Raw genomic sequence first — 13,541 nt, forward strand, 5'->3', positions numbered from 1 at the left:
CATCTTGAATGTTTTGGTTTGAATGTATCATATGATTGCATCACATGACAACGAATACATCAATAGGTGTGTTCGACTTCATGCAGCACTGCACAGACCAATCAGTGCTGGACTTGAAGCAGTGCATGCCGGTTAGAATTTTTGTCTGACTTGAACCGGCGTCACTGCCACGTCACCGTGACGTATGCCATCAAAGTACCTCGAGAGCGATTCGAGAGCAGCCGCCTGGTGCAGCCTCTGCAGTTTCTCCAGAGCAGCTGCATGAGCTTGGAATGATGGCACAGCTCATTCACAAATGGCCAGACTCACAACGTGACAATGGTTACACGTGTTTCATGGGCTGCTTTCGCAATTGCATACTTCACATACTACTCTTAGTACTTCTGCTATGTCAGTCTATGGCAGAAATAAGAGTAGTGTGGTAGTATGCCATTGCCATTGTGTTTATTCTGACACCTCCAGGTCGGCGAAAACTCTCACAGCTCTGTGTTTTTATAACAGTACATCATGTTTGTATCATGTTATATTATGTTTGTCATAGTAATATTATGTTTATTCATTAAAAACTTTAAAAATGATTAAAAATACTGACTCCTTTATTGGTATTAAAATAATACAGGCCTTTATTGTACTTTCTTCTTGCACACCCAACAGGCACTGTATTAAGCAGCACATAAACCTTTCAAATGAATAATGTTTCTGATTATTTTGTGTAAAATTCAAGCATCTGTCTATCTGAATCACATCGCGTGATCTTCTGGGACTGTTGTAGGTTCAGCAGACGACGGAAAGAGCAAAGTGTCCGGCTTGGCTGCTCTCTTTTCAACTCCTCCCTGACTGCAAATGGCAAATCTCACCAATCAGCAAATCGAGATGCAGTTCAAGTCGAACACACCTATTGTTTTCGAATATCTCTGTTTTCCCTGTCCACATTACAATGCAAATACAGCAGTTTAAAATGTATCCACTTGGGAGATCATTTTCGAAAAGCTCAATGTTCTCAGAAGTCTCAGTGTGGATGGAAGGCCAAAATGTAGAAAAAAAAGGATGCGTTTTCAAATGTATCTTAGGCTCTTAAAACAGGAAAAAAAGTCTGGGGAGTGACCTTTATTTTTTTTAGCCAGTCAGAAAGCCTAGCCAATCAAAGAGTGCTCTCTGCCTTTTTTTGTGTTTGGATTTGCTGTCATCACGGGAGCTTCTCATTTTAAAAACTGTGCATTGTTTCCGTTGCTCCTCCGTCTTTGAGCCTGTGATACAGAAACTGATCAAAGTCTGCCATGTTGAAGGACATATCAATTCTCAAAATGCACTGTAAGGAGGTGAGAACTGAGGACAGAGGAAGCTTCCTGAGGATGCTTGAGCGAGGAAGCACAGGAGCATCCTTCGCATAAGTATTTTTCGTCTTAGCAACTGACACACACACAAATTCTCCTCCCCCTTCACATCTGGCACAACAGTTTTAATTCATGTTTCAACTTTGAAGTTCAAATAAACCATATTTGTCACAGATTTCAATAATGCATCTTTAATTATCAGGATGTATTATGCACATATTAATTAATCATGTTTCAACAACATAACGGCAAGCGCTCACAAGTCAATGCAGCTCCACAAAGATGGTGCTCTGAAGTGAAGCTTGAGTGAGCAGGACAGTACATTTTACAAAGACAGCTTAGATTCCTCCATCCTCGTTTCTTGTCCTTGCATCCACATCCTTTCTTCACGTCCTAAGAGGGTGGAGCTACGATGCAAGGAAACAGATCGAGGATGCACAATTTTAGAAATGAGAAGCACCCCAGGTTGTAGAGCTGGGTTTTGGACAGAGGGTGTGTGGTTAAAGAGATGGGGATGGTCTAATTCATTCTAGGGGAACAGGTAAAATCTGAGGTCAGGTTTTTATCTATGCCATGAAACCAAAGAAGGGTAGGCCCGATATAATCCTGTCAGCCAATTCATCAACTGTAGTTAATCATAATCCAATCCCTCCACCACGTGGAGACAAATAGCACTACACTGTTGCATCCTTTTATTTAAAATATTTTTGCATACATATAGTTAAGATAGTTTGTGCAGGGGGGATGCTTAACAATTACTAAAAAATACCTCTTCTCTCAGTGCTATAGATTTCTGGAAATGCAGTGACATTAGACAGTGTTGTGTGTGTGCTTTAGTATATACAGTATGGTTTACAATGACACTATTTTAGGTTAAACACTGGTAATTACGAGGGCATTATGCTATAAACATGGTTTATGAGGACACCTCAAGTGTCCACGAAATTTGAATGGCTTAAAAAACATACTAAATGTTTTTTGAAAATGTAAAACTGCCAAAAGGTTTCTGTGAGGGTCAGGTTTAGGGGTAGGGTTAAGTAATAGAACATATAGTTAGCTCAATATAAAAACCATTATGTCTATGGAAAGACCTCATAAACTATATATAAAAGCATGTGTGTGAGTGTGTGTGTGAGTGTGTGTGTACAAATTTATGCAACATTGTGGGGACCAAATGTCCAGCAGACCCCACGAGGGAAATGGCTTAGTAAACATACTAAACGATGTTTTCTTAAAAATTAAAAAAGTTTTCTGCAAGGTTTAGGGGTAGGGGAAAGAAATTATCGTTAGATCTGTATAAAATCCATAAAATGCCTGGAAGTCTATGGAGAGTTGCACATTATAAAACAAGTTTGTGTGTGTGTGTGTGTGTGTGTGTGTGTGTGTGTGTGTGTGTGTGTGTGTGTGTGTGTGTGTTTATGCTGTACCAGTTAGCAGCAGTTCCAGACTCTAATGCATAATTCAGTTATAGATCTAATTGTAAATTATTGTCAGTGTCTGTTTAGGTAGAAAAGTAGCCACTCAGTGGCACATGACCTTAAGGAAATGGAAGCTGTTTTATTTTTTTTTTTTTATAAAGATGCTCAGCCCTTCTGTTATGCTTTAAATATTCTGAGTGATAGATTCTGTGTTGTTTAACTTCTTTTGATGCATTATACTCACACTGCTGCTATTGTACTGATGCACTTCACATTAATGTCTGGCCAGTGGTCAACGATAGAACAGGAGACACCACAACCCGTTATTACTTAAGGCATAACATAAAAGAGCTTCACCACTGAGAATCAAATCTAGTAGTGAGATTAATCAGCGGCCAGGAAAATAATGAGATCATTGTACAGTTAGTTGGATTGTAACAAAAGTTTGCTTTTTTCCATAATCCAAATCATAAATTCCATACTGAAAGTAGAAACAGGCAATGACGTTGAACAGAGTAATGAGAGTAAAGCAAAAATCTGAATCAAAAACACACACAGAAATAAAGGTAAGAAGGAGGGTTTTTGAAAAAGGACAAATATAAACTTTTTGGTTATCTACACAGAAACGAATGATGTGTTAAACAAAAGCCACACATAATCATAAGAGAATGCACACCTTGATTCTATAACCAGGAGCAGGATACTCTCAATTCCCCTGATAAATTTTTTTGAAAAGGAAATGGTCAAGGATGTCTGCAGCTGGAACCAATGTGTGTTTCACGAGACCAAACCTCAGTCCACCACGCACCGCAGATGGCCCACCGGATGTTGAGAGATCAACCATGACTGGACAACATAGGCTGGACAATCTACCAAGTCCAAAGAAGGTGTGAGTGGTTGAATTTGAAACTAAAGGCTTTAACAGGAAGAAATAATGAGACAGTAAATAAAGTTAATTTAATGATTTTAAATGGAGTAATGTAGCCTACGTGTAGGGGGTAGGGGTACTAACTGGAGTAATCAGGGCAGGGTAACCACCAGTGTACTAATGAGTAAGATTACTGCTGCCATATGCAAACTTGCAAACTATATAAGTTGTAACCTGAGTGAAAAGGTCTGTCATATACATTATTTTTACTTCGTTCAGTGCAGAAACATTCTGTCATAATGTACTTTATAATTTACATTTCACAGGTGTCTCGAGATGCATTTTAACCCTTATGCATTGTTCGTTTGTAAGTCACACTTAAGTTTGTTTGCGGGTCAAAAATGACCTGAAAATACATGTTTAATATTTTTATTTTATTTTTTTAAAGATATATTGAGTTTATGGTATTTAACCTTATTTAGTTTTAAATTACTATATTACACCATTAATTTTCAAATAAAAAAAGCACATTTTATTTTCAATAAAAACCTTAATTTCAGTCAATTGAAAGAGTGTCAAAACATAAAAATATGTCATGCATTGTGGGTTTCTGGTGACAAAAAAACAACAATTACATGGAATGACAACTATGTCCAGTAGATGGCTTCAGTGCTCCATGCATTGGCTGAGCTCTAAGCCAGTGTTGTAACAAACTTAATTTCTAGATATAATCTCAAGTTATGCATTGGCTATACTGTATATTCAGACATTATAACAAAAACAATTATTTATCAAATTGTATTTTTTAAACAACTTGTGTTGAAGTGTGAGATTTTGCAATGATGCTCCAATATGCTGTCAAACCTGACCATGCTGCCACAGTCAAATCTGACTGTATTACACAGAAAATACATATTTTCGAACATCAAACATCAAAATTCTAGCACAAACTTTGTCACACATGTATCAGACTCAGACTTAGAACTGTGGTATATTTGTTATGTGTGGACAGGTCTACACTTGTGAGGGCCAAATGTCCTCATTAATAAAATGGGTCAAATGATGTTGATCTTCAAATCTAGTAGTGTGCACATGTTTAAGTGAAGGTAAGGTTTAGGGGTAAAGTTGGGGAATAGAAAATATAATTAGCCTAATATGAAATTAGTGGAAGTCTATGAGATGTTTTCACTAATAGGCAAACAAACCTGTGTGTGTGTGTGTGTGTGCGTGCGTGCATTTGTTTTCTACATTGTGGATGTTTTATAGTCTCACCCTTTCATTTATGTGTGATTGTTTTCCGCATTGTGTCTGATTTGTTGATTGTTATTTGACAAATAAAAAAAAAATTGCTCTATGTTGTAGTCTTTCCCATTCATTTCATATGATGGGTCAATTTTGACCTGGAACAACACAACTTTTTCCAAAAAGCCTCAGCTCATCAAATCCAGTCCATTTGTGTGTGTGTGTGTGTGTGTGTGTGTGTGTGTGTGTGTGTGTGTGTGTGTTCAGATGGCAAATGTAGGAATAGTAACCAAGTCTTGGACCACTCAGATGAAGGATACCATTTTAATTAAAGAAGCAAAATTAAAATGGGTCAAAAATGACCGGAAAAACACATGCTTATTTTTTCTTCTTTTTTTTTCAGCATCACGTGCACAAGTTTTTTTTTTTTTGTTTTTTTATTTTATTTATTTTTTTGTTTAGACAGAATTAAAAAAAAAAAATTTAAAACAGCCTAGATGGACATACAAATGCGTTCTGTGTGAACTGAAAGAAAGAAAGTAATTCAGTTTGGTATGATATGAGGTTGAGTAAATAATCCGATTTATTTCTTTATATTTATTTCTTTATTTATTGGGCGAACTAACCACAAACTGCACCAAATATGCAAATTCATTGACAATAGCAGTGATAGCAACACTCTTTTTTGTTGTTCTGTTTGTGAAAGTCAAGTGTTTCAAAGTTGCATCTATGTGGGACCTTCAGTGAAGGGACCTAGTTGAGTGATTACCTTGTTCGAATCAAGCAAACATTTAAATGCATCCTGTTGAGATGGGTAATAGTTACTTAATCTGAATGAGAGCAAAATGAGCTGTTCATCCTCACTTGCTCACTCAAATGTGCACATGCTAGCACTAGATACTGTAGGAGGTTTTTATGTACTTCTCTGAGGTACATATAAAATAATAAACATTTCACCTCATCTCACAGAGTCCATTCAGCTAAAACTATTGGCTGAAAAATAGTATAGTAATAAAGAAGTATTTGGACTATCTGAAAATTGTCAGTTATCTGATGAGCTGGCTAGTATCATTTAGTTTTTGTTAACCATAGGAACAATGGCAACATCTCAAACACTGACTTGAGGTTCATTAGTGGTTGAAGTTCTGGAAATTTAGGAACTCAACAGAAATCCTAAAGACCTTTGTTTAAAGCAGTGTTTTGTCCTCCTATGAGATTACCCTGCACTTATGCAAGTGGCCAACAGAGTACTGGATTTATGTGTGCCGTTTATTTCCTTATACAAATCACAGATCCAATACTGGAATCAAACCCTGCAAAGGTCAAACATGGGAAAACGGTATATTGAGAGTAAGAAAAGCTTAAAATAAAGAAACAAAAAAGAGAATGTAGGCACATCAAATTCATAAGAGACATACAAAGCAATTAAGTGGGCATTATTATAATTTAGTGTACACTGAATAACATAATGGGTTAAAAAAGGAATAGGTGACTGTGAACAATAAATATTAACAAGGGATTGAGATGAACTCTAGTCATCTCTGCTGAAGGCATACCAATGGAACTATTGTTTGGAGTTCTTGCATAGAAAGAGCAAGTTAGACACTGTGACACTGGCAAAGTATTCATAAACTCAAGGCTGTTGAATTACCAGTCAGCTCTTAAAGGAAAGAGTGTTAGCAACAGTCTACTCTTGTCTGGTTTCAGGCTGCATGGGAAATGAAACCAGGGCCATGAAAAGATTTCAAACATTTTTTAAACTGAGCTTGATTTATGGTCAGTCTTGCAAATATGTAAAAAAGCATATTTTGCGCTCCATTCTTCAAATGAATCTATTGCTAATATTTTAAGACGCATTACTCATTTCTATTTGCCTTGATCCCGATGGCCATATAATTCTCATAGTATTTTTATGACTGAGGTTATTGGAGAGCTTGTCTGAGTTCTCACCATCTCTCACCACCGTGCCATACTCACATTCTGCAGAAATGTGTTTCAGGTTGATGGATTCTGTGGAGGAGACCCAAACATTTAGAGGCTTTACTTAATTCTCTGATGATTCAAAGAACTTGCGATAATGGCCAAAGCTTATCAGTCCAACTAGTTTATTATGAATGTGAATGTAAATGTGATCGATAGTATAATTAGTTCTGGTAAAGGCAAAAGACACCAAAGGATATTGATCTTAGATTCTTTTACTTTTTTTTTTTTTTTTTTTTTTTTTTTTTGCCTTTATGTTTTTAAGGAATGGGTTTATACTTCAGGCTTCAAGCAATGGTTATTTACAGATTTAAATGTAGCTTGTCATAATGTGACATTATTAGTCATTGGTCACTGGGTTAACTTAACACGTCAGTAATGTAGGTACAGTATCCAGTATGTTGTAATAACAGGGTCACACCACTAGAGTGTGCTGTTGATAGATGTGCATGAGTCCCTCTTCACACCCATTAGGAGGCATTCTCACTATTCCCACACGCACACATCTAAAAAATCTGCAGATATGCACTCTTATGTCATCTTTAACTGTGCTTAATTTGAAAAAACAAAACAAACAAACAAAAACAAAGAATATTTCATGACACCATAATTTGTCTTTGTAAAATAAAACAAAACTTATATTGACAACATCATCAATAATCATCAAAATCAGTCATTGTCATAATGTGTGAATGTCAAAAAAGTAGCACCAGAAAGACTAACCTTATAACTAAATGGATAAAAAAAAAGTCATGTCAATAACAATTTAGGCCTTAAGTTCATTTTTAGACTTTTTTTTTCTTTTCTTTTTTTACAAAGTACAGTGATAGGCCTACATTTTGAACAAACTGCTTTGTCTTACAGTAACTTGCAATTATTAATTATGCTGACTTGCTAAAAGCTCCGGTCTGCATTGTCAGCCTCACTTAGTAAACTTAATAAAAATTATAGTATTTGCATTACAAACGAGTTATTCTTGTTACTCTATTACTCTCTTGGTTGCTCTATTGATGAAAGCTTGAACTGCTAGAACATTGTGCTAATTACACAAGCATGATGATTCTTTAGTGACTTGCATTTTATTGAAAGGTTCACCATTGGATCACCATCCAACTCAAGATGCTGGGCAAACTAATTATAGGCAAGACATACTGTATAAAAATATAATAGAAAATACAGAATATAGAAGGACATGAACAAATAAACAAAAATAAATGTTGTATGTGTAAATTCCTTACAGAGTTGGACATAAGAAAAGGCCATATGGCATAATTAGCTTTATATTGTATGTCTATTCTTAGTGTGAGATAAAATAATTTATTAAACAAGCTCTATTTGCACGTTATACAGTACACATAGTGCACATGATTCAACTTGTTTGACCTTTCTCTTTTTTTCCCTTTAATGAGTTCATTCTCCCAAAAACGAAAATTCTCTCATCACTTACTCACCCCTCATGCCATACCAGAAGTGTATGACTTTCTTTCTTCTGCAGAATACAAACGAAGATTTTTAGAATAGAATATTTCAGCTCTGTAGGTCCATACAATGCAAGTGAATGGTGGCCAGAACTCCAAAAGCTCCAAAAAGAAGATAAAGTCAGTATAAAAGTAATCCATATGACTCCAGTGGTTTAATCAATGTCTTCTGAAGCAATACAGTGGGTTTTGGGTGAGAACAGATGAAAATATAACTCCTTTTTCAGTTAGCATCTTGATAGCAGTCTCTTTGGCGATCATGATTTCAAGTTCAATAACACTTCCTATAGCGCAATCTACCGCTCTGCGCATGTGTCAAGCACCAGGAAGTGTAATAGATCTTGAAATCATGATTATGCCTTGAGACTGCAATGATAAGATCCATCCATCCATTGTCCAATGTTGGGTCACGGGTAGTGTTGGAGCCTATCCCAACTGTCTAAAGCCTTCCACATGCACACTTATGGGCAATTTACAGTCTCCATTTCACTTAACCTGCATGTTTTTGGACTGTGGAGGAAACTGGAGCACCCGGAGGAAACCAACGCAAACACAGGGAGAACATGAAAACTCCATACAGAAATGCCCTGGGTGAGCCGGGACTAGAACCGTGGACCTTCTTGCTGTGAGATGACCATGCCGCGCTGCAATGACAAGATGTAAAATAAAAAAGGAGTTCCATTTTGAAGAGAAGAGAAGAAAAGAAAAGAAAAAACTCTTACATATGAAACAACAAAAAATACATCTTGAGAAAAACACTGAAACAAGAAGCTGATACACATGATGTCCAAGCCTGATGTAATAACTACTGTTATATTTTGTATGCTGACTTAATGGTATAATAATTTATTTAATTATTATTTATTTTGATTTTGTGATGATCTGGTAAGAGATTTGCTCGTTTGGAAGCACATTGTGGAATGACAGTGTTAGATGATAACAGTAAAATGACTGCTTTAGATGATAAGGTAATCCTGGTAGATTTCCCTGAATTACTGAGACAATCGTGAAGAGCTGAACAGCTGCGTTTGGCATCTCACTTTCACACACACACACACACACACACACACACACACACACACACACACACACACACACACACACACACACACACACACACACACGTTGGTGCGGCTATCCTTATTATGACTCTCTATAGACATAATGATTTTTATACTGTATGAACTATAGATTCTATCCCCTAATCCTAACCCTACCCCTAAACCTAACCCTCACAAAAAACTTTCTGCATTTTTACATTTTCAATAAACATCGTTTAGTATATTTTTTAAGCCATTTGAATTATGGGGACACTAGAAATGTCCTCATAAACCACATTTATAGCATAATACCCTTGCAATTACCAGTTTGTAACCTAAAACAAATGTCCTCGTAAACCACCCAAACCCGCGCGCGCGCGCACACACACACACACACACACACACATACACACTGTACAGAAAAACAACAGGCGCATCAACAACAGAATAACAGCGCATTTATGATAGATTCTTTCAGGCTGAACTAACTTTCCCCAAGTCTTCTATTTTGGAGAACTTGTCAGATATGTCTACCAAAAAAAAAAAAAAAAAAAAAAAAAAAAAAAAGCTGCATGCTGTCTTTAATCACAAAGTGTTCACGCGCAGCTCTTTCTCTCAGGTCGACATAAAAGGGCATTTGCAGAGGGAGCGCGTGGCGATGCCAAACACTTAGTAATGCAGTTTATTACACGCATTTTATGATAAATAACTGATTTGGCGGAAAAGTGGCATTTTTAGTTATTCATCTGCAGACATTATTTCCTCTACATGTTTGGGGGAAAGAAAACCAAAAGCGCGCACTTCAGAAAGCGCATTATTTGCCTGCATTGGAGGTTTTCACAATCTTACATTAGATCTTGTGAGGACATCTGGAATACAGTAGCCTATGGTTCACAGTCACACACATTGAGAGAGAGAGAGAGAGAGAGAGAGAGAGAGAGAGAGCGTGTTACTTTAATGATGCCCTCCCCTCAACAAATCTCCTTCGCTGATGGTGATGCTCCTTCAAAACTCCAATCTCACGGCGGCGCGTGCAGATTCTCTGAGCCATCTGAAGGTTCATAACTTTACCAAGTCTTTCATAGACTACCTGGAAATGTGCTGGATGCCTGCACTTGTCAGTAGGTGAAGCATAATAAGGATCCTGTTGTTAAATATAGAAAAAAAGAGAAGAACAATAAAACACTTAATGCTTTTACATAAGACCGTGAAGCTCTTGTTGTGTATGTGACAGTTACGCATCACAGCCTCTTTATATGTGCGCACCGCTGGTGCCAGACGCGCGTTTCCGGCCCGCGCTGGTGATGCGATGCCCCGCAACCACAGCGGCGATGAGGGCGGTACTGGTCTCTGGATGAAGACCTCTCAGAACTATGGAATGAAAGATGTCGAAGCCGGTTGTGGGACAATGAACAACGCGACCAGGACGGTCGACAGTCTGCTGTCGGCGCCCGGCACAACAGGTGCAGGAGGCTCGGAGAACATTAGGAGAAAGCAGGGCGCCCGGTTGAGCCTGCTCGGGAAACCGCTCACCTACAGCGCGCAGAGTGGCCGGAGAAACGCGCGCTACAGGAAGCTCCAGAACTGCCTCTACAATGTCCTGGAGCGACCGCGCGCCTGGGCATTCGTTTACCATGCTTTCGTGTAAGTGAACATTTTCTGTTATTACTCCATTTACTATTAATATCACGGGGAACACCTGTTACTTCACCTGTTACTTCAGATACTACAACAAGGATTATTCATATTGCATTACATGCATTATTTCTTCGTATACAGTATGATATATAAATTAAGCATGAATACACTTAGTACTTAAAGGTCTCTGTTATCAAATGCTGCTATTTTACTTTTGTACTATGTCTGAATGATAAATGCAGGGATGCAGATAATTGTAATACTGTTCAAAATGTATGTGTCAGAGTGTTAGTGTTAAAATATAACTGTTTGATAGTAACTTCTTTTAGTAGCTGACAACTCATCTTTATACAGTATAAGTCATCTTCAATGATAATGAATAATATATACTATGATGGCAGTAAGTAATTCAGGCATTTCGATTAATAAACAGCTCCCAAACACTGTCTAGGTGGTACATAAGACTGGTTTGCCTTTAAAAAAAAAAAAAAAAAGGTTTGGTAGACATAGCCATTTATTATTTCAACACACCAAGATCACAGAGGGTTTGTGCTATATAATTTGTATGTGGCATTAATGTTACTGGAAAGAGGTTTAAGATTGTTAGGAAAGATTTTTTTCTTTCTTTCTGTACACTCCCTGTGAGAGATGCTTCTTATATGACCCTAATTATGGCAAATACACTTACACAGACATACTTTTTATGTTCAGAGAATGTTGCGTCTGTTGACATTTTGTAAGAAGCGCTTGCGTTGGGAGGAAGCTGAGCTGTCAGATTGCAAGACTGAAGCGCTGCTCTGAGCTGCAAGACAGGATGTTTTTGCTTTATTTGAGCTGAGAGGACAGCAGAGGTCATGGAGGTTAAGCAGTTACATCTGCAACAACTGCATTGTCCCACACTGGTCAGAAACATCACAGAATACTGCACACTTGAACTGTGTTGCATGCTTGAATGAGTGCTATCTGTAAAAAAAAAAGAAAAAAAAATTATATATATATTATATATGTGTGTGTGTGTGTGTGTGTGTCAAGAGAGGAAGGAAGTGGCTCTTACAAGAGTTACTAAGTTTTATCAGCATTTAGTGTTTGACAAGCTTTCAAGGCATTTTTGTTCAGCATTTGTTCTGTCATCTTTGATTCTCATAATTAATATGAGCATTGCATTTAATTTAAAGGGTGTAAGACAAACTCAAATTTTGTGTGTGAATTAAAGACAGTAAACAGAGTGTAAAGATCTAAATGTGGTAAGAGGTTTGGCCATACAACATGATACAGACCATGATGAAGAAAATCTTAATCCCATAAAACAGATAAAAGGCTGTGCAAGAATGCATATAGGGGAAAATTTACTGAAGTCAATGCACAAGTAATGTGGTGGTAGGTGTTCAGATGTGTCCAGTTACAGAAATCCTGCCCTATCGCCACTGTGCCTTGAACCCATGCTATATGAAAGGAACTTTTGCTGCAAATAATGTACTCTAATGCTTGTAAATGGAAAGAGTCTACATAGCAAAAACAAAAACAAAAAAATTACCATTTTGTGCAAGTATACTGAAAAAAATGACAAGTTTTTCACAAGTTTTTGAGCTCAAGTAAATTTAATGGTAAAAAATTACCATTTAGTAAAATCTACTTAATTTCATGACATAATATTAAAGTGAGAGAGTATGTTTAACTTAAACATCTTAGTAACTTTTACTAACAAATCTGATGTACACTGTTTTTAAATAAACTTAATTGAATTTAAATGAACATTTTACTAGAACATTCCACATTTTGAACTTTCATTATTAACACATTAAATAATGTACCACATGACATATGGAAGTTCTACACATGAAAGCTCTATGTATGCTATGTAGTCATGAGACAACATCACCTTGAATTACTGGCAATAAGATCACAACATGGAGCTGCTCATGCAGACCTCAACACTTGGTGCACAAAACACCATAAAAGATAATTTTTTTTTAATAATGAACGGGTAATTTTGAACTTCACAAAACAACACATTTAAAATGTAACATCATTATCAACAATAAAATGGTGTAAATAAACTTGCAAACAGTGAAACCATGCAAGCTCATTATTCAAGCATGCTGGGAATAACAGCTTTGAAATGTTAAGTAAAATGTACTTATTTTATTTACCACTGAAATTTACTTTAGAACTGATACATGATGATGTATTGTTAAAATAAAAATGATCATACATTTGACATATAAGCTTTAATTAAAAAACAAATGTAATATTTTCAAGTCCACGCTTTAACATATTCAATGTAGAAAGTACTTTTATTTTCTGCTATATTTACTTCACCACAAAATCATTTTTTTCAGTGTATGCGTCAGATGTAGCTGCAGATGTCCCATATGAGTATATGTTTGATTAATTTAATTGTTAATAAAGAAGTTGTCATTTAGTTTGTGAAATTGGTCTCAGTAAGTGAAATAAACTGAGCAATTTCAAATTTGTGAGTGAAAGTGAAGAGGTCATTAGTGAATGTCACATTTGCTGTTCCATATTACATAGTTAAAGGTAGA

The 13,541-nt window shown here is 36.6% G+C and overlaps 1 protein-coding gene across 6 annotated transcripts in view; it reads left to right on the forward strand.

Annotated features, from left to right (window-relative positions):
- The first annotated feature begins 10,375 nt into the window (after positions 1-10,375).
- The window catches only part of LOC127411899 (potassium voltage-gated channel subfamily KQT member 5-like), a 217,528-nt gene continuing 214,362 nt past the window's right edge, over positions 10,376-13,541 (forward strand). The window contains exon 1 of one of the 6 annotated variants that reach the window (XM_051647769.1): positions 10,376-11,004. In XM_051647769.1, coding sequence (XP_051503729.1) covers positions 10,670-11,004 — 335 coding nt within the window. In that variant the 5' untranslated portion in view covers positions 10,376-10,669. The remainder of the gene's footprint in view (positions 11,005-13,541) is intronic. The other 5 variants (XM_051647770.1, XM_051647775.1, XM_051647771.1 and 2 more) reach the window with 5 other exon arrangements.

The sequence above is a fragment of the Myxocyprinus asiaticus genome, chromosome 21, assembly GCF_019703515.2.
Source record: "Myxocyprinus asiaticus isolate MX2 ecotype Aquarium Trade chromosome 21, UBuf_Myxa_2, whole genome shotgun sequence".
Classification (NCBI taxonomy): Eukaryota; Metazoa; Chordata; class Actinopteri; order Cypriniformes; family Catostomidae; genus Myxocyprinus; species Myxocyprinus asiaticus.